This window comes from Aquarana catesbeiana, linkage group LG04, assembly GCF_042186555.1.
Source record: "Aquarana catesbeiana isolate 2022-GZ linkage group LG04, ASM4218655v1, whole genome shotgun sequence".
Classification (NCBI taxonomy): Eukaryota; Metazoa; Chordata; class Amphibia; order Anura; family Ranidae; genus Aquarana; species Aquarana catesbeiana.
Window position 1 is genome coordinate 281,974,950 of NC_133327.1, and position 25,878 is coordinate 282,000,827.

General features: G+C 39.2%; 1 protein-coding gene across 1 annotated transcript in view; it reads right to left on the bottom strand.

Annotated features, from left to right (window-relative positions):
- The window catches only part of CSMD1 (CUB and Sushi multiple domains 1), a 3,274,537-nt gene that overhangs the window by 647,486 nt on the left and 2,601,173 nt on the right, over positions 1 to 25,878 (bottom strand). The window contains exon 37 of the mRNA XM_073626646.1: positions 24,730 to 24,834. Coding sequence (XP_073482747.1) covers positions 24,730 to 24,834 — 105 coding nt within the window. The remainder of the gene's footprint in view (positions 1 to 24,729; positions 24,835 to 25,878) is intronic.

Here is a 25,878-nt window from a genome sequence, read left to right on the forward strand (position 1 = left end):
AGCAGCATATAGCGGTTGAGGTTGTTGAACCGGGGGTCCTAATGAGGCCTGAACCTGTTCAAAACGGTATGCCAAATCCTGAAGGGATCGCATCGCTTGGGTCTGATGCGATTCCTGGGTCTCAAGTCTGCGAACTAAGCAACTAAGCCCTGCAACGGATCATCTGCGGGGAGTGGCACATCAGCCGGGTCCATGGCTGATCAAACTGTCAGGTCACCTTGAAGCTAGGTGACAGATGCACACTGTAGGGATCAGGAGTGCCCCGCAAGGTAGTGGACCCTACGGCTGACTGCTGCGGATGGGAGTCAGGGTGGTAAGGAAGGCAGGGCCGCTGGAACACCAGCATGGATCCCACCGGGGTTAGAGCGTAAGATTCCCTGTGGCGCGGAGTCTAAGAGCCAGCAGGTGTTCACCAGAGCCTCTAGTGGTGAGGATGGACTGGGCTGCAAATGGCTCCAGGTCGCAACCCCCAGGGTCCCCCAGCTCACACCCACAGTAGGAAACAGGAGGATAGGGATAGTAAGGGAATAAGCCAAGGTCGGGGCCACAAGCAGACAAGGACAACAAAGTTCACGCCAAGGTTCAGGGTCACAGGCAAACAGGGATAGTCAGGGACACGCCAAAGGTCAGGGTCACGAGCAGACAGGAATAGTCGAAAACAGGTCAAAGTTGGTAACTGGAATCAGATGCAGGAAACACAGCAAGTACACACGAAAGCTAACAGAAATCAGCACTGATCAGCTGATCAGCACTGCTGGCTTGCAGTGCACATGTTAATATAGGGCCTAGGGTGGGGCCATGCTTAGAGGAAAGGTTATAAAACCAGTCAGGTGAGAGTCAGCTGGTCTTTAGAGATGAACACATGGAGACAGGTAAGCTGACAGACAAAACTCTATTACATAACCATGACACCTTGCTATAGGTGTAGGTCATGTACATATTCCCTAAAGCTTGACTTGAATACTCGCAGGATGTTGCTAGGACATTGTTAAGTGTGGCCTTGTCATTACTGCTCACCTCCACCATCACAGGAGTGAGCTCTCAAATGTTGAGATCAGAGCTACTGCATTAGGGGAGAGAAAGAGCATGTGAGGGGGTTTGAATCAGAGAAAAAGCTCACTCCTTTGATGGTGGAGGTGAGAAGTAATGACTATTCCTCACTTAACAATGTCATAGCAATGTCCTAGGAGTATCCCTGTCAGGCTTTGAGAGGTACAATATGTAAATGATCTACACCTATAGCTATACAAGAAAAAGAACCACTGCTCCAGGTGTGTGATGAAAGATTATTTGAAATGTCTTATAGAGTGTCATCCCCGGCCTGCCTCCGTGGGAAACTTGTCTTACACCTATAGCTAGAGCTTTATTCAACTTTAGTCACAGCTATACAGTTTGTTTTGATCTACAAACACCCCTTACCTGCACAGGCAGTTTTTTGGTAAAGGTGAACTAACCCTTTAACATTAACATGCTAAAACTTTTTGTGGGATTTTATTGATTGTGTTTGCATCTACTTTAAAGACATGGTTTCATGGCAGCTCAGCAAAATTATATAAGTACATAAGCCCATTTGCTTTACCAGGGAAAAATAAATAATAATGTATGCGTTTCAAACAAATAAGACTTGGTTGGCTGCCTTAAGATTTATGGACAAAGTAAGCAGTGAAATGCTAATGATTATTTAGGAAATACTCAAATACTCAAAAAGTCCACTAATGTTCCTTAATTTACCTTAAAGTGATTGTAAAGGCAGAAGGATTTTTATATCTTAAAGTACTTGTTAAGTCTCAAGGACAAAGTATAAAAACTATAAAACTGTAACAGCGGCTGCGGGGGGAGAAGAACCCCCACCCGTTGTCATAGCAGGAGCTCAGAGAGTGGGGGTTAGTGCGTAGGAATATGTTACTGTGCATGTTACACCCTAAATATACAATCCTAAAAGTAAACTTAGCCTTTAGTCTGAAAACAAAGTGTTTCATTTAGTAAAGACAAAAAGGCTGTTCACTTAGCAAGAGAAGTTGCACTTTGAAGAGGGAATTTTTCCCAGAGCTTAGTGAATGTGGTGAAATTTCACTTTTCAAGGAATACTCAAACATATGCAAAGAAAATGAAAAAGAACAATTTTGCTCAGATACGATTCACTAACCCTTGGGAAAAATTATTTAGCAAAGTACAACTACCCTTGCAAAGGGAATAGCTTACTTGTCTTTAGTACATCAGTCTTAAAATCTAGCATTTTTCTAACATGCAAGACTGAAGCCTCATCACATAAAGTTCTGTATGGTGCCAGCAGCAGAAAAAAAGAGATATTCAGGTCAGTGTGAAGCAATACACTGGGCATGATAGTATAGGGCTGCTTTCACACAGATGTGCTGCTGTTTACCCACACCACGGGTGCAGAGCAGTGTACATGTGGGTTTGCTGTGCTTAGCCACAGACTTCTATTATATTCTGCGGGTTTGGTGAACCACCTGATTTAAACCCATGATTGCCACGCAATGCACGCGATTGAACCATGGCAGCACAGCAATTAAAGGTTTAAATCAGGTGTGAGGAGGTGACACTGTGATCTTTAACTTTACCAATGTTGTTCAGGTAGATCTCCTCCTCAATAAATTTTGCCTACTCCTGGCTTAGCGAAAGAGGGGTGCAAGCACCAAGTAACACTGGGTTCTCATTATCACAGGCTCAGTTTCAGATCTATTACTGACATCTGCTTTATAATGATTTAACAGCTAGGTGATACAGATGAATGCCAAATAAAGAATTATAAATATTATAGATAAATTGCATCCATTATGTAAAGATTAACCCTTTCCCTGCCAGCGACATATGAAATACACTGGAAGACGTGTGTGTGTGTGGAGGGGGTTCACAATGTGTATAAATCTGACAAGCCAACTTTCGGCTGTACAGACGCCTTATTGCTTCTACACATCTTGGCAAGCAAACAAACAATCCCTCTGCATGTGCCCCCACCTTGTTTTCCAGGCTCTGCACTCTCATCGCCAAACCCATGACCGACATGGCAGGTGCCATCAGATAGAAGGAAGGGAGCTCAGTGAACGTCCATTCACTGATATCCCCTCCCTACTAAGAAGCCAGAAGTAACATGTAAAACATCACTTCCAGTTGAGCAGTGATCTGTGTTTCATTAGCTTTAGTAGAGGGCATGTGAGCCATCAGAACCTGTCACCAAAAAAAGCATCTTAATGGGAAATTTTTATCTCCTACGTGAAAAAAACTAAAGCTTAGTGAAGAAAAAAAAGTGTGCAGCACCCTGAAGTTTAGGCAGGGTTGCTATCAAATTTAGTTGCCAGGCAATAGTTGCCTTGGCCAATTGTTAGGAGATCAATTGATTTCCCCCTAATTTTGGAATTGCTGCACTTCTCACTTCTATCACTAGGTGGTATGGTAGCTGGTGACATTGGATAACACAAGGGCATAGCAAGGACAGATTATGAAGTAATGTGGTGTCTCAGTCAATTGACAGGGTTTTTTTTTAAGTCCCTTGGCCTGCTGGGAGAGCCTATTTTTTGGTTGGAGTCAGGTGATGGGGTTCTGTGCCACCTGGAAGGCTGTCTGGGTGAACATGTGTTGTACTGCCCTGGGCTGCTAAGCCGGAAGCCTGAGGCCTATCCCGGGGCATCTGGCTGCTAGGCTGTCTGAGGCCTATCCAGAAGCAGGAGAGCAGCATAGAGTTGGGACTGCTGGCTTGCAGTCTAACCAGAAGTAGTGGTTCAGCCGGACGGAGAACCAGCTGTGGTCGGAGGAAGAAGGGGTAGCTGTCGCCACTAAGGGACCATCCACCTTGTTACCGGAGACCACTGTGAATAATCTGTCAGTACCCAAGCAGTCTTCTTATCAGCCAGGGACGGTGAAGAAGTGGAAAAGCTTCAATGAGTGCCAAGCCAGGGACCCAGCAGTACAGCAGAGGTGACACTTGCGGAGCATCAGTGGGTGCCAAGCCAGGGACCTAGCGGGTCAGCAGGGGTGACGCTTCAAGAGTATCTGTGAGTGCCAAGCCAGGGACCCAGCAGCGAAGTGGGGGTGATGTTTGAGGTAGATACTGAGTGCTAACAGTGAAACAGCTCAGGGGATCCAGTGGCTATTGGATCTAAAGTCTAGTGAAATACTGGGAGTTCTTTGAGCAAAGATCCACAGTAAGTGATTGTGGAGTAAACAGAGAACTGTTTGTGTTGTCAGTAGTTGAATATACTACCGTTAGTAACTACTACAAGACTGTTGCCATAGGAGACAGCAGTCCTACCTATATAGAAGTGGTGTCCGGCTGGAGGCCTTCACTTGTATAGCTGTCTTTCTATAGAAGTATTATAATTGCATCTGCTTAAGGGTGTCCTGGCCCTAACCCTCTCTTCTCCAGTTCTGTTCAAGAGACAATACATGTCTGTCTCTAAAAGTGTCTGGCACCCACCATTTTATCTTGCATTACACCCACCATGCTTTGCAATCCACTCTACAAAGAAGGATGTTAACTGTCCCTGTCTCTGGAGGTCACCATTAGGCCTTGGGAGGTCTTGGACCTTGCTACAAGTGTAAAAAAGTAAAATTACACCCAAGCACCTAAAACCTCCCCCAAAAATGTTTGAGCCCACATACACACACATATATGCACATACAGAAAAAACACATGTGTTGGGGGAGCCTGCACATGGAAAAACTGATTTTGCTACACATGTTACATATAACCATGCATGGAGTGAGAGATATAATTTTAGGTCCATTATTCGTCATTACCTCTAAACTGATGACCTGTAGGAGCTTTTAAAGTATTACCTCTACAAAATTTACAGCACCAAAATTTGCTGCCGTTCCACAGGAGCATGACATTTTAAAGCTTGGCATGCACCTGTGGAACGACATGTTATTATATTTACTATATATTTATTATATTTACTCAGCACAACCTTATAATTTATGTTTTACCAAACAATAGGTAATATATTGCATTTGTGTGACCTAAAATTAACTGTAGTACAATTTTTAATGACATTTTGTGATTGATAAATCATTGTGTAATATCATGTGACTCAAAAATTGGAATCTCCACTATTTTATTCTCCTGTGTTTCTGATTTCAGAAAATATATGTTTTGGGGGTTTTAAATAATGTTAAGGCCAAAAATGTGCAAAAACTGTAAAAACATCTCAGGCAACAAAAGGTTAAACTGTCAATAAAAAATGATTGGTTGTTAGTAACATACCTATATCTCAAAAGATGTCAAATACTCTAAACAAGTATGGCATATGGCAAGATGCATTGCATCATGCTTATCTCTGTTGTTATTCCTGATCCACAGATTGAATACCACGTCATTTGTTATCTAATTGCAGGCATTTGATGATTACTAAATAATATCTATTAGTAGTACAATAACTTACATTACTATGTCATCCCAGAGGTTTTTTTTCTTACAAATGCTATAGTATGTGATAGAAGGTATAGTACTGCATATAAAAATAATTTTAATTTAGTTATTTATATAATGTATTTAAGTTCCCTTGACAAAAAAAAAATGCATCAGGATAAGGATACCTATTAAAAAATGCGACCGATATTTTCAGCTGATAACAATGAGATTGACAAAAGTGGTCATTTGGCTAAATTAGAGAGCCTTAATTGTGTTTTGTGAATTGAGCATATACTATTCAAATCAAGCTAAAATTAGATGCTATATTTAATCATTGTATACAGGAAGCATGAAATCACTAAATGCCAAAAATGACAAAGTAGCCATGGACTTTGCTAATAACATTAACATGAGTACCATGAACATGACAAGTTACATTATCTTAATTAAGAGAACTTTCCAGCAGATAAAATGAAGATAGGACTATTAACAGCAAGTATGCCAATTGTCTTTTAAGTATCCAGTGATAATCTTAGACAGGAATTCAATAAACTAAATAAATCAAAGGCCTTTGTTCAACATCACACTAATTAGTCACTAAGACATATGTATGAATTACATTGAAACTGCAATCAGTTCATGGTGGTTCATGGCTATGCTTCGGAACTTCTTTTTGCAGCTTGAATATGTTACTTAGTTTTGGTGAAATTAACCTCCTATAGCTTGGAAACAATATCCTTTTGTGAATTGGTGCCCACAATTAAACTGCATATTCCAGATGAAGTCTTACTAATGATTTGTGCAGGGGCAAAATGATGTCTCTCTGTCTGTCTATATCTCTTTTACTACAATAAAGTATTTTGCTTGCCTTAGAACAGGAATCTTCAAACTACGGCCCTCCAGCTGTTGCGGAACTACACATTCCACGAGGCTTTTTAAAACTCTGACATTCACAGACATGACTAGGCATGATGGGAATTGTAGTTCCAGAACAACTGGAGGGCCATAGTTTGAAGACCCCTGCCTTAGAAACTGCAGCCTGGTTTTGCATGCTATTAGTAAGTCTATGATCTACCAGAACACACAGACCCTTCTCTACCATCAACACCCCAAGTTGTTCTCCTCCAGAATGTATGATTCATGCATGTTTTAGCACCCAAGTGCATAACTTTATATTTATCAACAATAAACCTACTTTTAATCCCAAATGCTGTATCAATTATAAATATGTTAAAAAGTAAGGGGTTTCAACACAGAACCTTGGGGTATACCACTTATAACCTTAGATCATTCAGAGAATGAATCGTGAATCGCTAGTCTCTGAATAAGGTCTTGAAAGAGGAACTGCAGTCTGCTCACATAATTTGTAATAAAAACATTTTTGCCATTCTAAAGCTTCCCTCCAACCATGTTGCATATTATTTTATATATACTGTAATTCTGTATTTGCCAAATATGCTGCAGAAATCTCCCTCCACTGAGTCTGGCTGCATCCACTTTAACTGGGGGCAGCTAAAGCTGCTGCCTGTTCAGTTCCTGGATTTACACAGACACACAGAGGCACACATTCAGCCCTGCAGCTCTCATTGGCCCTCTCATGACTCATCCCCCCTCCCTTCCTGACAAACTCTCACAAGAGTGAGAAAGAGAGCTGTGCATGATGTCATAAGCCTAGGCTTTTTACCAGACAAGAAACAGGAAGTGGGCTGTATAAGGTATTTACTGGCAGAAAAAAAATGTTTTACTATCCAAAATTAAAACAACAAGGGCAGAAGATTTAATAGATTGAAAGATGAAAAAAATACTGAAGTTACGCTTTAAGTCGGTTTTCCATCCATTTACAATCTGCATTTTCAGTTTGTAGACTTTAAAGGATAAGTCCACCCTAACACTAAAATTGCTAGATCTACAGACATCCACGATAAAACCTACCTAACCTATCTACCCCCATAAAGAAGAAATCATTATACAGTACAGTCTCCAGCGGCAGAAGCTCTGCAGAGGACTCAGCCGACAAAGGCTGTAAAATGAATGGGGAGTGACGTCACCCATAGACTTACTATTGGGCTTCCGTTGACAGATGTGTCCTCTGTACCCACCTCCACAGCAAAGCAGCAGCTGACAGTTCAGCATGTGATCGGGTTGGATCGACTTCAAAAAAGGTATATATACTGATTTCTTCTTTAAAGGGTTAGATAGGTTAGTGTTAGATCGTGGATGTCTGTAGACTTTAGTGTAATGCCCTGTAAACACGGTCGGATTTTCCGACGGAAAAAGTGCAATCGGATTGTGTTGTCGGAAAATCCGATCATGTGTGGGCTCCATCAGACTTTTTCCGTCGGAATTTCCGACACACAAAGTTTGAGAGCAGGCTATAAAATTTTCTGACAACAAAATCCGATCGGTTAAATTCCGATCGTGTGTAAACAAATCCAACGCACAAAGTGCCATGCATGCTCAGAATAAATTAAGAGAAGAAAGCTATTGGCTACTGCCCCGTTTATAGTCCCAACGTATGTGTTTTACATCTCCGCGTTCAGACTGATCGGATTTTCCATCAACTTTGTGCGACCGTGTGTATGCAAGACAAGTTTGAGCCAACATCTGTCGGAAAAAATCCATGGATTTTGTTATCGGAATGTCCGATCAATGTCCGATCTTGTGTACAGGGCATTAGGGTGCACTTGTTCTTTAACTTACACATTAACTGTGTAGAGCAAACTGTGTATACCACTTTGACAAAATCCAAGTATACTATATTCACAGCCATTCTACCTTATGGGAGCATCATTGAATGTCATATAAATGGGGAAAAAGTAAACATATTACTAACAAGGCACAAAACGTAATACAGATGACGAGGGATGAGTGATTGTGGCAAAATTTCACTTCATTGGCATTGTTGGGGGGCTTAAGAAAATTTTGTTTGAAAAATAAAACACTTTCCTTTTTTTTTTTTTTTTTTTTAGAGAGTGGTGGGGTGGTTTTGGGTGCAGTTAGAGTGACTGCCGTGTACACACCGTACACATGAGCGGACTTTATGGCAGACTTGGTCCGGCGGACCGGAGTCTGTCGGATAATTCGATCGTGTGTGGGCTCCAGCTGACTTTTTTCACAAAAGTTCGACGGACCTAGAAATGAAACATGTTTCAAATCTTTCCGACAGACTCGAGTCTGGTTGAAAAATCTGCTCATCTGTATGCTAGTCCGACGGACAAAAAACGACGCTAGGGCAGCTATTGGGTACTGGCTATGAACTTTCTTGTTTTAGTCCAGTCCTACTTCATCACGTACAAATCCATCGGACTTTGGTTGATCGTGTGTAGGCAAGTCCGTTCATTTGGAAAGTCCGTCAAAAAAAGTCGCCAGACCTAGTCCATTGAAAAGTCCGCCCGTGTGTATGCGGCATTAGGTTACCTAATTTTGTGTCCTTTTTGTATTTTGTGTTCATTTTTTATTCTTTATTTGTATTCTGTTACTTTATCTTTATTTTCTTTTTTCTGTAAACAAAATGTAAAGTAATAAGTAATAAGTAATAAAGTAAATCACATTGCACCTATACAAAACACCAGATGACACCTAATTTCACCTTCCCTAAAAGGTTTCACTTTATCTTGGGTAAATGTGTTGAAACCCAATTGTGTATAGAATACCCAATCAAGTGCAGGAATTTTTTTTTTAATTTTTGCATGCATATGATTGGCTGATGAAAGTCAGCAGAGCTTTAACTCATTTACTAATCTAAAGAAAAGTGTCTTTGCAAAATGACAATTCCCTTTGCCAAGTGAACAACCTATTAGCCTTTAGTAAATTAACTCAACAAACTTAATTTTGATCTTGACTTTATAAGGAAATGTCCCCTATATTCATAAGAGAGAAAAAAGCTCTTCTGACTTCCATCAGCCAATGTTTAAGCAAAAAACATTTTTTTTCCTTGAACATGACTGGATATACTTTACAAAGTGAATTTTTAGTGTATTCACTAAGCAAAGGAAAAGTTCCCTTGCAAAGTGAACAGCCTATTTGCCTTTAGTAAATCAATCTCACATGTGTGCAAGACACTGTATGGAATCTATTTATAAAATATCCATTGCACAAACGTCAGAAGCATTTGAGCAAGTTGAACAAAATGTCCCATATTTTTTCTAAGAGATTAATGCTTGTATCATCATCTCCATCTAGTGGCCAAAATATGATGTCGTTTTCTGAAATACCTCAATTAGAAAATGATACAACATTTTGGCCACTGGATGTAGCTGAAGATCTCTTTGAAAAATACGGGACATTTCATTCAACTTGCACAAATCCTTCTGACATTTGTGCAGTGAATATTTTATAAATAGATCTATGATGGTGTTGTTGTTGGTTTTCTATTATTCTTACTTTTAAAAATTGCATGAAATAAATACTTTTGCTGGATTGATGTCCACTCTACGTTTCTTTCTTTAAAAAAGTTTTTCTTTTCACAGAAATCCTTGATCTACTACAGATGTCCCCAGCTACAAATAGTAAACAAATATGTTGTCTAGCGCTTTCTTCATGTTACCGTTCAAACATGTATTGAAGTAGCTTGGCTGACCTTGAAAATGTAAAGTAAATGTAAAGTACAAGTTTCAACCATTTTTTTTAGTGCTTTTCTGCTGATAAAACACAATTTCAAAGGAAATAAAGGCAATTATTAAACAGTTATAGACTGAAGAATAAAAACAATATCTAATAATCTTGTATCTCAAGGACGTTTCTGGATGAATAGCATTGATAGTCAGACTGACTTAAAACAAAGTGTGAGTTTATTGTCACACAGTTGGCATCATAAATACAATGTAAAAAGTATAATAGTTCAGTTCAGTGTAGGTAAAAATACATAAATAGAATAAATAGTTATACATCTGTAATAAGCTTATAAAAGCATGTGTGCTTCATGGCTGCTGCCTTCTGTCTCCATGCTGTCTTGTGTAACCAAAAAGAAGCAGGAATCACGATCTTAGACTTCTGGAAGAATTCAGCTGTTCCAACATGTCAAAGTGTCTTTGTGTGAATATGTCTGTGTCATCTCTCCTAGTGGGTGTGTGGGTCTGTCTGACCTTCAATATCGAAGCGTTGGCTTTATATGTTACATGTGAACGTCATAACCTCACAAAAACTTAGAACCTTGTATAGCACACATTCATTTCTGCTAACTTCAGCAATATGCTATACAAAAGGAGATGCTAACTCAGAGAATCATATATGGAGTTTGATTGACAATCCCACATGTAACATTTGTAGTAATGTGAATATGAGATACAACAGTCTATCACATTAAGCAAACAAATGTGAAAAGACACATAATATCAAAGCAGCGCTCCTATCAAATTGCAGAGAATTGACACAATTGCATATAGGGTAAATGCACATAAAGTCGCTAAACATTAAATCGCAGATCTGACAAGTGCTGAAAATGGACACAATTGCATATAGGGTAAATGCACATAAAGTCGCTAAACATTAAATCACAGATCTGACAAGTGCTGAGAATTGACACAATTGCATATAGGGTAAATGCACATAAAGTCGCTAAACATTAAATCGCAGATCTGACAAGTGGATAAACGTGAAGGTAAAGTTCGTGGCTAGCTTCATAAGTGAATAAATAAGTGGAGATGGTCGGATAGTGCACCAATCACGTATTCAAACCTGTGCTCCACACGCCCCTCTGGGGTTCAAACTCACTACAAAGTTGCAGATAGTATGCATTCACGATCTCCCACTGATTTACTGCTGGGTCGGCTTGGAAATCCACATCATCAGCGTATACAAGGAAAAAAAAGACAGGCTCCACATAGAGTATTACTATTTTCCAAAGGATTTATTAAAGATGTTTGTTGTCCAAGTTGTATATAAAAAAAAAAACCTTGCTGTTTCACATAACTGCCATCAATATCCTCTCATCCAGTGACTTAGTGTCAGGTTTCCAAGCTGACAGTGTTCAGCCAAAGGAACGAAAATGGATTGGAAATGCCAAAAAGCCGTGAGGGAGACACTGTAAACCAGTGAGCCGCTCAGTACAAATCCTTCCCAAAGACTATGCTGGACATTAGAGCGCATATAGTATATGTAGATCTATTCAATACGCCATGAGATCATTCCCTGATCAATTTCGTCTTTCCGACTTTATCAAAGGGGTTTGACCTCATGGCATGGCGTGTCAGAATAAATAGTGTTGTGTGAAGGCAATTAGTGTTAACTCCTTGTATCCCTCTCAGTTGCCATGTTAAACAGGTGCACTCCACAACCTGAGATTTCCAAAGGAAACAAGGAGGTCAAATAGATTACTAATTTGAACTGGCATTAAGTCAGAGGATCTACAAAAATCATGTACATCATTATTAATAACACCTCTCTCACACAACACTCTATACACATAAAACAAATTCATTAAAATGCATTAAAATAGGTGGTACGCTTTACTCTTAATATTCCTAGACTAAAATATAGTATATATTTACTAGGATCATGCACAGTACAACTTATATCAAAAATAGAAAATAAAAACCTCTCTTGTTATTTCTGAATAACTGAAACAGAGGATTTACTCGGAATAAAAATTACAGTGTCCAAAGCATTAAACAAAGTCAGCCCCGTGTCAAGAAAAAAGGAATAAATAAAAAATTAAAATCTAAAAAATTAATAATCGCTAACAAAACAGTTCAAATCGAGATCCACATTTAACCCTCTAGGAGCAAGGCTATCTGTTAAATAGATCCACTCCGTTTCATTTTCGGATAATTCTCTCACCAAATTGGTACCCCTCCAAGAGGATTTAATGTGGTCTATACCCCAAAATTTAAGACCAGCAGGGTTCTGATTATGGTAGATTTTAAAATGTAAAGATAAATTATGATCTTTAAAACCAATGCGTATATTGTGAATGTGCTCTGCTACATGTATTCTCAAAAGGCGTTTGGTTCTTCCAATATATAATAAGCCACAAGGGTAAGTTAGGGCATACACCACATGTGTCGTATTGCATGTCATAAACTGTTTAATCATGAACTCTTTGTTATTGGAAGGGGAAACAAAGGTCTTTACCCCTCTAAGTGGTCTGCTCACTTCCCTGCAGGCTTTACATCTCCTGCAGGCAAAGAACCCCTCCTGGTCCCAAAAAGTGGGAAAATGGCTGGGGGGGGGGTCAAGGACCTTTTTTACTACAGCATCTCCGTAACTACGACCTCTATGGTATACAAACTTTGGTTTAGCTGGAAGGACCGTAGACAGAGATCTGTCCAAGAACAAGACATGCCAGTGTGTATTAAAAATATTTTCAACTTCTCTAAACTGAGAGTGAAACGAAGAGATAAACGCCCATTCATGTTCTGTATTTTTAGGACCTGAGGTATCTTCTTTCAAACACTCATCCCTAGGGATCAGTCCAATTTCTTCTACCACTGCTTTTAAATGTTGTTTTTTGTATCCTTTCTCCAGAAATCTATTTTTTAACACTGTAGACTGCGTTAGATAATCTTCAGATGTTGAGAAGTTCCTCCTCACCCTCATCATCTGGCCCTTAGGAATATTCCTGAGCCATAGGTGGTGATGCCCACTGTGTGTGGGGAGGAAACTGTTCCTGTCAGTGGGTTTGAAAAATAATCATAATAGAAGGAGTGAACTCCTTTTCTACAGACGGTATATCGATGACCTCCTGGGAAGGATTTGTACTGAGCGGCTCACTGGTTTACAGTGTCTCCCGCACGGCTTTTTGGCATTTCCGATCCATTTTCGTTCCTTTGGCTGAACACTGTCAGCTTGGAAACCTGACACTAAGTCACTGGATGAGAGGATATTGATGGCAGTTATGTGAAACAGCAAGGTTTTTTTTTAATATACAACTTGGACAACACACATCTTTAACCACATAAGGACCGGACCATTATGCTGCTTAAGAACCAGAGGACTTTTTCCAATTTGGCACTGTGTCGCTTTAACTGCTAATTGCGCGGTCATGCAATGCTGTACCCAAACAAAATTTGCGTCCTTTTCTTCCCACAAATAGAGCTTTCTTTTGATGGTATATGATCACCTCTGCCGTTTTTATTTTTTGCGCTATACACGGAAAAAGACCGAAAATTTTGAAAAAAAATGATATTTTCTACTTTTTGTTCTAAAAAAAATCCAATAAACTCAATTTTAGTCATACATTTAGGCCAAAATGTATTCGGCAACATGTCTTTGGTAAAAAAAATGTCAATAAGTGTATATTTATTGGTTTGCGCAAAAGTTATAGCGCCTACAAACTAGGGTACATTTTCTGGAATTTACACAGCCTTTAATTTATGACTGCCTATGTCGTTTCTTGAGGTGCTAAAATGGCAGGGCAGTACAAAACCCCCACAAATGACCCCATTTTGGAAAGTAGACACCCCAAGCTATTTGCTTTGAGGCATGTTGAGTCCATGGAATATTATATATTTTGACACAAGTTGCGGGAAAGTGACACATTTTTTTTTTTTTGCACAAAGTTGTCACTAAATGATATATTGCTCACACAGGCCATGGGCATATGTGGAATTGCACCCCAAAATACTTTTAGCTGCTTCTCCTGAGTATGGGGATATGACCCCATTTTGGAAAGTAGACACCCCAGGGTATTTGCTGAGAGGCATGGTGAGTATTTTGCAGCTCTCATTTGTTTTTGAAAATGAAGAAATACAAGAAAAAAATTTTTTTTTCTTTTTTCAATTTTCAAAACTTTGTGACAAAAAGTGAGGTCTACAAAATACTCACTATACCTCTCAGCAAATAGCTTGGGGTGTCTACTTTCCAAAATGGGGTCATTTGGGGGGGGGGTTGCCACCTGGGCATTCCATGGCCCCTGAAACTGTGATAGGCAGTGAAGAGTGAAATCAAAAATTTACACCCTTAGAAAACCTGAAGGCGGTGCTTGGTTTTTCGGGGTCCCGTGCACGGCTAGGCTCCCAAAAAGTCCCACACATGTGGTATCCCCGTACTCAGGAGAAGCAACAGAATGTATTTTGGGGTGTAGTTTCACATATTCCCATGGCATGTTTGAGCAATATATCATTTAGTGACAACTTTGTGCAAAAAAAAAAAAAAATTTGTCTCTTTCCCGCAACTTGTGTCACAATATAAAATATTCCATGGACTCGACACTCCTCTCAGCAAATAGCTTGGGGTGTCTACTTTTCAAAATGGGGTCATTTGGGGGGGTTTTGAACTGTCATGGCATTTTATGCACAACATTTAGAAGCTTATGTCACACATCACCCACTCTTCTAACCACTTGAAGACAAAGCCCTTTCTGACACTTTTTGATTACATGAAAAACATTTTTTTTTTTGGAAGAAAATTACTTTGAACCCCCAAACATTATATATTTTTTTAAAGCAAATGCCCTACAGATTAAAATGGTGGGTGTTTCATTTTTTTTCACACAGTATTTGCGCAGCGATTTTTCAAACGCATTTTTGGGGGAAAAAACACACTTTTTTAAATTTTAATGCACTAAAACACACTATATTGCCCAAATGTTTGATGAAATAAAAAAGATGATCTTAGGTCGAGTACATGGATACCAAACATGACATGCTTTAAAATTGCGCACAAACGTGCAGTGGCAACAAAATTAATACATTTTTAAAAGCCTTTACAGGTTACCACTTTAGATTTACAGAAGAGGTCTACTGCTAAAATTACTGCCCTCGATCTGACCTTCGCGGTGATACCTCACATGCATGGTGCAATTGCTGTTTACATTTGACGCCAGACCGACGCTTGCATTTGCCTTAGCGTGAGAGCAGGGGGGACTCTTTTTCTTTATTATTTTTTTGCTTTTTTATCTTATTTTTAAACTGTTCCTTTCATTTTTTTTTTTAAATCATTTTTATTGTTATCTCAGGGAATGTAAATATCCCCTATGATAGCAATAGGTAGTGACAGGTACTCTTTTTTGAAAAAATTGGGATCTATTAGACCCTAGATTTCTCCTCTGCCCTCAAAGCATCTGACCACACCAAGATCGGTGTGATAAAATGCTTCCCCAATTTCCCAATGGCGCTGTTTACATCCGGCGAAATCTAAGTCATAAAATGCTCGTAACTTCCGGTTTCTTAGGCCATAGAGATGTTTGGAGTCACTCTGGTCTCTGATCAGCTCTATGGTCAGCTGGCTGAATCACCGGCTGCATTCTCAGGTTCCCTGTTGAGACAGGAGAGCCAGAGAAAAACACGGAAGACTGTGGGGGGGCATTCCCTCCCACTGCTTGTAAAAGCAGTCTAGAGGCTAATAAGCCACTAGGATTGCTTTTACATGAAAGCCGACCGCTGGCTGAAAAGAATAATACCAAGATGATACCTAAACCTGCAGGCATCATTCTGGTATAACCACTCAAAGTCGTGAATGGCGTACCCAAAGACAAAAAAATGGTTAACAATAAAACACAGTAAACGGTAAAGTATAAAAAATTGCATACCTGAAAAGCAAACATGATAAAACATAATAACAATAAAACATTGCAGAATAGAATACAGTAAAAAAGAGCAGAACAATAGAGAGAATAGAGAGAGAGAGAACAATAAAACGACAACTATTTTTTATTTTATTTTATATTTTTGTTTGTGTTTTTTTTCCTTTTTTTTACACTTTTTTTTTGTAACTGTAACTTTTATAGCTGTAACCGGTTCCAGGTTCGGGTCTCTCAAAATGCGATGACATCTTGGGAGACCCCGTGAAAGTGTGCCTAGTCTGTGCAATGCTGTACCCTACGCTAATACTCAACTAGTGTATGGTAGCGTTCAAAACATTCACCAATGCAAAGACCAGGATTATCAGGACAGGAGGGACAATAATAGCGGGTGTCACACCTATATCCGCGCTTGCTGCAGACACAACATCTTTTTTGGGGGGGTTCATTGGGTAGGGGTACTCGGGAGGACATAAAGAAAATGCCTCTCATGCAGCCGACTGCATTTGGTTGGGGATGTGAATGGGGGAAGTACGGGTGCTGCAGAAGCGGTGGGTTCCCAATTAGGATTGGCGAATGCAGCAGGAAGGGCATTATGGGCACAACGGGCCTGTGTTTGTCTTTTTGGTGGCAGCGGGACACTACTTGTGCTTGCCACCTCACCAGCTTGAACTGCACTTATGGGACAAGTATTACTGCAGTGCTGGTTTGACTATGACCGGGGTGTACTAGGCCGCTGGTGCTTGCCAGTTCACCAAAACGCTACCAAAAAAACTGTTAGCGATCGCAGGGATCAGGCCTGACTCTGCGAACGCTGCAGTTATGCGTTTAGTGTTTTGTAAGTGTCAGTGATCGATCGATACTGCACTTGGGTGGGCTGGGCTGGGCCGGGCGGAGGGGCAAAACGCAGGTGCTAGCAGGTATCTGGGCTGATCCCGATAACACTGCATTTTTGGGAACCCTAAACTGCTGGGGACGCCAGTATAGATCTGATCGGATCAGATATTGATCCGTTCAGATACTATACCACTAAGGGAGGTGTACGGTGCGTGCGTGGGTGTTAGCGCTACTGGCACTAACCTGACGCTGCCTGGGGCTGGTGCTTGCCAGTTCGCCAAAACGCTACCAAAAAAACTGTTAGCGATCGCAGGGATCAGGCCTGACTCTGTGAACGCTGCAGTTATGTGTTTAGTGTTTTGTAAGTGACAGTGATCGATCGATACTGCACTTGGGTGGGCTGGGCTGGGCCGGGCGGAGGGGCAAAATGCAGGTGCTAGCAGGTATCTGGGCTGATCCCGCTAACACTGCATTTTTGGGAACCCTAAACTGCTGGGGACGCTAGTATAGATCTGATCGGATCAGATATTGATCCGTTCAGATACTATACCACTAAGGGAGGTGTACGGTGTGTGCGTGGGTGTTAGCGCTACTGGCGCTAACCTGATGCTGCTTGGGGCTGGTGCTTGCCAGTTCACCAAAATGCTACCAAAAAAACTGTTAGCGATCGCAGGGATCAGGCCTGACTCTGCAAACGCTGCAGTTATGCGTTTAGTGTTTTGTAAGTGACAGTGATCGATCGATACTGCACTTGGGTGGGCTGGGCTGGGCCGGGCGGAGGGGCAAAATGCAGGTGCTAGCAGGTATCTGGGCTGATCCAGCTAACACTGCATTTTTGGGAACCCTAAACTGCTGGGGACGCTAGTATAGATCTGATCGGATCAGATATTGATCCGTTCAGATACTATACCACTAAGGGAGGCGTATGCTGCATGCGTGGTGTTAGCGGTACTGGCGCTAATCTGACGCTGCCTGGGGCGACGCATATCACCGCCGGGCGATCAGGGGGCTAAACCTTTATTCGGTAATAAACGGCGGGTGCCCTGACACTATAAAAAATAAACGAACTAACCAGCGTCAACCGTAATGGTTATACGGTGATCAGTGGTGAAAGGGTTAACTAGGGGGCAATCAAGGGGTTAAAACCTTTATTAGGTAGTATATGGGGGTCCCTGTCGTTATAAAACGCTGACGGCGAACCTAAATATTTACGTCTCTAACTAGCGTCACCAGTGACACTAATACAGCGATCAGAAAAATGATCGCTTAGCGACACTGGTGACGGGGGGTGATCAAGGGGTTAAAACTTTATTAAGGGGGGTTAGGGGGGTACCCTAGACTTAAAGGAGGCTAATACTAACTGCCCTATCACTTCTAACTGTCACAAACTGACACCATGCAGTAATCAGAAAAAAAAAAACTGCTTGGTGTCAGTGTGACAGGGGGGAGGGGTGATTGGGGGGTGATCGGGGGGGTCGGGGGTGTAAAGTGTGCCTGGCATGTTCTACTGTGTGTGTGTGTGTGTGTGTGTGTTTGTGCACTCACTCAGATGTCTTCTCTCCTCAGCCTTGGAACGGAAACTGCCGAGCCGAGGAGAGATGACATCATTTCCTCTGCCTCTGTGTACTACACAGAGGCAGCGGAATATCCTCATTGGCTGGGAGCGATCGCGAGGGGGGGGGCCACGATCGGATGGCCTCCCCCTCATCTCTGATCGCTGCCAGACCAAAGGCGACTGCCTCAGGCACCGAGGGGGGGTCCGATAGGACCCCCCCGCCCATGGGAAGGCAATCACATACCAGGTACGTGATTTTGCCTGCCTGTGCCATTCTGCAGACATATATCTGCGTGAGGCGGTCATCAACTGGTTAATAAATCCTTTGGAAAATAGTAATACTCTATGTGGAGCCTGTCTTTTTTTTCCTTATATACGCTGATGATGTGGATTTCTAAGCCGGCCCAGCAGTAAATCAGTGGGAGATCGTGGATGCTTATTATCTGCAACTTTGTGGTGAGTTTGAACCCCAGAGGGGCGCGTGGAGCACGGGTTTGAATACGGTGATTGGTGCACTATCCAACCATCTCCACTTATTTATTCACTTATGAAGCTAGCCACAAACTTTACCTTCATGTTTATCCACTTGTCAGATCTGCAATTTAATGTTTAGCGACTTTATGTGCATTTAACTTATATGCAATCGTGTCCATTTTCAGCACTTGTCAGATCTGCGATTTAATGTTTAGCGACTTTATGTGCATTTACCCTATATGCAATTGTGTCAATTCTCAGCAATTTGACAGGAGCGCCGCTTTGATATTATGTGTCTTTTCACATTTGTTTGCCTAATGTAACAGACTGTTGTATCTCATATTCATTTATTTTTTTGTTTAAGTGGCAGCCAGATTATATATTTCTCTCTTATTTTGATTAATCACAGTGCCAGCATGTGTTAATCTGTTTGGAAACTCATTGCGCTGGGTTGGAAGGAGATAAGTGAGCCTAGTTTTATTTCTTTCCTCTTTTTTTCACTTGTAGTAATGTGCTGATCATGTAATGTCATATAACCAAACATCTACTAATATGAACACATATTACCAACTTTAACTACATTAAGTAACTATATACTAATACTTATTAGTATGACTGAGACTACACTAAACTAACTCAACAGGATATAAACAAATATGTATTATTCCTCTAACTACATAAATACTGGTCTATTCTGGACCTCCCTTCACATTCTATACCAGATACCTTATATGTCATTCACAAACTAACTACATACACCATATACTTCTAGCAATACTCAGCTTTAGATGAAGAATCATATCAAATCAATTGATCAAGGTCATTCACACATACTATATTTATTATAAATAATCATAAAACCAAATATGTTTTGCAAGCTTGCCATGAATATAAAATAACACCTATAAGTGCCGAATTATGAATTTGGAATAATATTCTAACATTGACATTCATAAAGTAAAATCCTCTAAAAATTAAAGTAAAATGACACAAATGTTCTCCCTCAGGCTGTCAACTTTATGCCAGTACTAACAGTCTGCATACAAATAATTTGAATCAGTCAGATAATAAAAGTGATTGGTTATTTGGTGATTTGTCTCTACTTTGTGACAATTATCAGAATAAAACTTTCTTTTAATTTATGCAGATAATTTGCATATATAACCTTTTGGATAGATTTTCTCAGGTTTTAAGAAACTCATTAAGATGAATTTCTAAAAGAACTAAAACGGAATATTTCAAAGAATGCATTTGTATTCAATTTAACAAACCTTGAAAATAGCTTTGTAATGCAACATAAGAATATTTTGTTAATTTGACCTTTGTTATCCCATTAATCATGCTGTTATTGCATAGAACCCCATTATCTTTGGAAAGGTTAATACATTTTGCAGCGAAGAAAAAATGTGTCTTTAACACAAATTGAATGTATGTAAACTGTAATAGCATACAGGGCTTCTTTGTTTCATTGCAATAACTGCAAAGGGCTTCCACAACAACAAAAAACCAGTCTGAACTAGCACAGATTATGCTGTGACATTGAAAAATGCCTGCATGCATCAAGTCCTTAATAAAATGAATATGGATTTTGTCATTACTATACATTTTTTAGGTACAAAATATATAGCTTACGTCTTGTTCCAGACAACCACTGGTGTGAATTAATAACAATGAATAAAGAAGCCATAGATATTGAAGAAATAATCATAATAAAAAGCCTTTAATTAGATAAATGGCATAAGAACGATTGAGTACTAAGTGAAATCACGAACGCAATAAGTCTGATGGTGAGCAGAGAATGGTAAACAGGCTTAATTGAAGATTCATCTGACTTAAGCCTAACTGGACACCATGAAACATTTTCCATATTTATGGTTTAAGTCTAGAGCTTGGTGCACATGAACTGTAGATGCTAAGATTCAGAGCTGGAAGTTAGTTTGTGTTGATATGTGTGCACTACCCAAAGGAATTGTACAATAAATGTAACTACAGTGTGACTGTCCTTTGAAAGCACCAATCCATTATCATGCCGTGGTTACACTAGAATAAGTCAGCACTTTACAAAACACCCATATGCATTGTGCTATTGTCTCCCAAACCTGTACACTGCATTTGAACTAAGAGGTTCTCAGATGGTTGCAGTTAGTATGTCAGATACCAGGATTTAACATCCTTATATATATGTCATAAAGCCTAATTCTATACATTTTTCTTGATAGAGCGGGGAAGAGTTACATTTTTTGTCAGCTTAATTATGCCTATCTCTTCATTCTAGAGATTGTTCTTTATTTTTTATTCCCCTGATTAATGATGGTTTTAGTACCACTGTCAGGTTTTCATTGCTGTTTGTGTCTATGTGAGGGAGTTTGGCCCTACTTTAAATACCCTGATCACCAATTCTACAGGAAAAGTAAATCCGAAATGTTGCCAAACGAACCAGAATAAAGGGGGAAACTTCCAATTGGAAGACTTGGTCCCCATCTGTCTAACTGGTGACTTTCCTCACATTGGAAATATATCCTCTTGCCAATTAAGGTAAATCATCCTAATGAGACAGAGAAGGCAAAAAAGCTGTTTTAGCACTACTTTACTCTATCCAAATGAGGAAAAAAAACATATACTTTAAATACAAGCTCTGGTAGTAGTTGGGCTTTAAAATGTATGTTACCCCAACATTTTATATTTCTATCCAAATGAAAAAAAAAACATTTTCGCTTTAGATATACTTTACATAAAAGCTTTGGCAGTAGTTGGGCTTTAAAATGTATGTTACCCCAACATTTCATATTTCTGATATGTGTCTGTGTTACCTTGTACTTGTATTAAAAACTATCCTGTTCTCTTTGTAGTGCTTCCTTTTATGTGAAATACCTGGTGAACCTGCCAGTCCACATGCTTTTCTATTTCAAACTGACTACGCCAGAGCATGGAAGCTTATCCATGCCAGCATAGTCATTGCTTCTTTGCATTCTACTGGGGAGCATGGCCTGCCTATATTCCAGTGGTCATGCTTCTACTGAAGTGCCCTCCTGCATAGCTCATCACTGGAAAGATCAGTATACTACTGCTTTTCTGCTTCCTGCTGACACACCTTATACACAACTCCTCACAGTGTATTTCGTTCTTTGTTTTTTACACTGGACTGTGCCTGTGCTCTGTTAAAGCTGCTGTTGCCATGCCCCCCTCTTCTCATCTTCAGAAGGACTCTCCAACCCCACCCTTCCCAGCTCCTTTTGCAGCTTAGAACAGAAGTCATGTGGTTTCCAGGGATGGGCTGACTACCTATATGATCCAATTCCAATGACAGCTCGGTATAGCAAGTCCATATTTAGTCAATGATGTACCCAAAAGGAATTTTCTTATGAACTTGTCCTTTGGCAGAACAATCAAAACGAATGCAATACACTACATGTTTTGGGGGTTTAGATATGCTTTAAGGCAAGGCATGTCATCTATTACCACTTCGGTATAAAAATATAATTTTATTTACTTTCATGCCAATGTACATTTATACCCCTTATACTACAGAGAGTTTAGAGTATATTTTCAAAGAAAGTGGTTCAAGTAGCTGCTCATTAAATGTAAAGTAACTTCAGTTAATATAAAAGTGATAAAATCAAACTACCATTTAAAGAAGGGAAATTGATACCGCCTTGAAAAGAAATGAAAGATGACTTTAACAAGAAGTGTTTGTGCTTGTAAGAACAAATGGCAGAGGTTTAGTTCTTTGCTTGTACAAACTACGTTTTTCTTGTAAAATTCCAATGACATACATTAACTATGTTTTAAATATGTGCAACCAGGATGTAGGCATGAAAAAAAAATGAGGAACACAGGGCATATTGATCACATTGCTATTTTTTAATGATATTTAAAGCTGAACTGCAGCAAACCACGTGATAACAGTTGAAAAACATATAAGTAAAATGTTTAATCTACTAAATAATTTGTAATTCTGCCTGGACACTTTTGAAATTTACCCAACTGATAGGATGCCAAGAAGATGATGTCAAGACAAATATTTATACTAGTTATATATAAAAAGTAAACATATTATTTTGAAACCCCTGTATGGAAGTTTCACACCTAATATCCTTGCCATGGACCCATTTATTTTTATGGAAAAAGCAGTACTTATGGTAGCCTCAAATAGTGGCTCAAAGTAAGACTTTCCCATAGGAATGAATAGATCTGAAGCATGCATGCTTAATACCATTTTTCATAAGGAAGGCTGTGTGGCTAAGAGCAGGGCCATACAGTGAAGATCAATGGATTGGGGGCTGGAGGTAAGTATAAAGCCTGGCAAAGGACGAGTCGGAGGAGTAGTCTGTCAGTTGTCAGTAGTCAGTAGCACCTTAAGGAATATAAAACAAGATAATATATATATACACATATATATATATATATATATATATATATATATATATATATATATATATATGTATGTATATATATATATATATATATATATATATATATATATATATATATATACACTGTATACTGTATATGCCTGGAGTTCAGCTTTCCAAATACCAAAACAGAATGTTATTGTGTTGAATTGTTTTAAAAGATATAACAGACTTGCAAATGTCTTTATACATGATGACAGGCTTTGACACATTTACATATGCTAACTTGATTCATCTCATAATTTAGGAATGCCATAAATATATGCTAAATACTGTACATATCGATTCATATGCTCACTTCTAATATTCACTGATTCTGACCGAATTTCCATTTCCATTTTAACAAGCATATATATAACTGTATTATTATAAAAAATTGTTCTAGTCTGTTTATTTACATATTTTAAATGGGTAATACGTCTTTATATTTTCAAGTAAATTAAATATAGCATGTAAATTGGCTTATTATGCAGGATCTCTGCTTCTTTTGCACTATTCTTAGTTTTTCAAATGGTCTAATCAGTCTATATTAGAGTGATTCTGTACCATGTAGAGATAGATCATAGTTTTGTAGAAAAATTTTAAACAATGCAGGAATTTTGTTTTATGTTTGTTTTATATATTACATAACAGCAATGGAAATCTTTAATGTTAGTTCCTTTACATTACTTACATTTATGACATCATAGCAGACATTCGCTGAAGTTGGGAGCTCTCAGCATTACTCTATGCTTGTACAATTAAAAAAGAATCCAAATATTGCTCCTAATGCAGAATTTAATGTGGAATCCCTTGCTGTCACTGGGTTACCAGAACTAGTGTGCCCATTAGAAAATATCCCCACTATTTGGGATTTTCTTTTACTTTTGGGCTTAAAAAACAAAAAAAGTTTTGCCCTTAGTTATACTTTAACTTTAAATTACTCAGCGAGTCAGGACACCAATATGCTTGGTCATAAAGATGTTTTATATTGATTACATATTTTTTGCAAACTTCCCACTTGAAGTATATCTAAAGCCATTTTGTGTGCTGTCTCTACCCCATTGGGAAGGATAACTTTCACTTCCTGTTCCACACATGCAACAGGAAGTAGGAGGGAAAGTAAGGGCATTAAAGATACAGGCATCAACTCAAGTTTGGATTTTCCCTAGTTTTCATTCTTGATGGCATTAGTCATTAGGAAAAATATTCAGAGGGTAAATCTGGGTAAATCTGGTAACTAGGACACAGTGCAAAGGTTTCAGCCCTTCCTCACTCTACTCAACACAAGAAAAAAAAAAATGAATACACATTAATTGTGTAGATTCAATTGCCCAAGGCATGTTCAACCTCCATAGCTAGGCACCTTTACAACCATAAGAAGCAAATCTTAAAACTAGTGAGGAGAAGCATTGGGGAGTGAAGACATATGAAGAGTGAAGAGATATGTACATATTCCTCTCCATTACACACCCTAGACTAGACAAGCACTCATTTATGAATGTGCAGGGAGGTGGGGGCACCCTAACAGCAAGTTTTTGATGCTGACTGGGGTTCAGTTTTAATGTTGCTTTTTAATTTTTAATAAAAGTTTCATATAAAATAGGCTGTAAATATATAGAATATAGAATAGAAAACTCACTTTTGTACTCTAAATGAAATCCAGCAGCTGATACACTTATATCAGTGTGAAAATGCAGGTAGAGCTGATTTGATGTGCTATTTAGAAGTGCCGGCACTGTAGTCCCTAATAAAAGAAGAATACAAAATAAATCAGTTTCATCTTGATTAGGAGACTTTTTATTGAAAATCAATTATATATTTTAATGCACACATTTTTAACAGTTAGAAGAACCTGTATAACATTCACAGATAATAAATAATAAGCAATATAGCTTAAAATTGTGTAAAACATTTTATGCTGAGGGCAGAGAACATCTGCACTATATTTATACGATTTTAAAGGAACAGCTACATGTTCTGTTAAAAAATAAATAAAAAAATTTAATTTTGCTGCCGATCTCTTGCAGTCCAGTTGATGTCACTTCCTGTCTACTTATATGTGCTACATAGTTGGTTGCATTGTCTTTCTCAGGTGGGTTTCCTGATGATGACAAAAGTGGATTATGCCTGAATGTGTGTGTAGATGGCCACTTCATTAGAAGCGCATGTGCCAATGCATAATCACATGTGGTAGACAGGGATAATGCATTGTTATCATTTAACAATGCTGGAAAGTGCTTGAACAAGGACCTTCATGGCAGGATCATGAGACATTATTTTTATTCATAAGCTGCAAATCTAAAAAATATTGAAAATGACTTTGAAAGTACATTAACATATTTATATGAAATTTTAATAACCAGATTTACATATATTAAAGAACAAGTTTAATTAAAGTTATACAGACTTTGAGCTGGTACATAGTGTACCGTGTCTTGGCACTGCACATACTGGGGAATATGTATCAAGCAAATCAGCAACACAGTTAAGCTGCATTCACACTACAACATTTTGAATCATGATTGCCATGGATCTGCCTGCAATTTGACAGCGCCGAGGTGTGAATGAAAAAACGCCGGACTCGTATTCAAGATGCCATTCATTTGAATGACACCTCAAATCCCGGTGAAGGCTGCCGCAATTTTCGTGTGATAAAACGTGCTGCAATTGCAGCAACATACACCTTACATTGACAGACCTCCGTTCTGTCTCTCTCAGGAGTGATTGCGGGTGCCCAGTGGACATCACGGCTGCTGGGCAAGTGCATCAGCTCCTACGTCATGCAGCG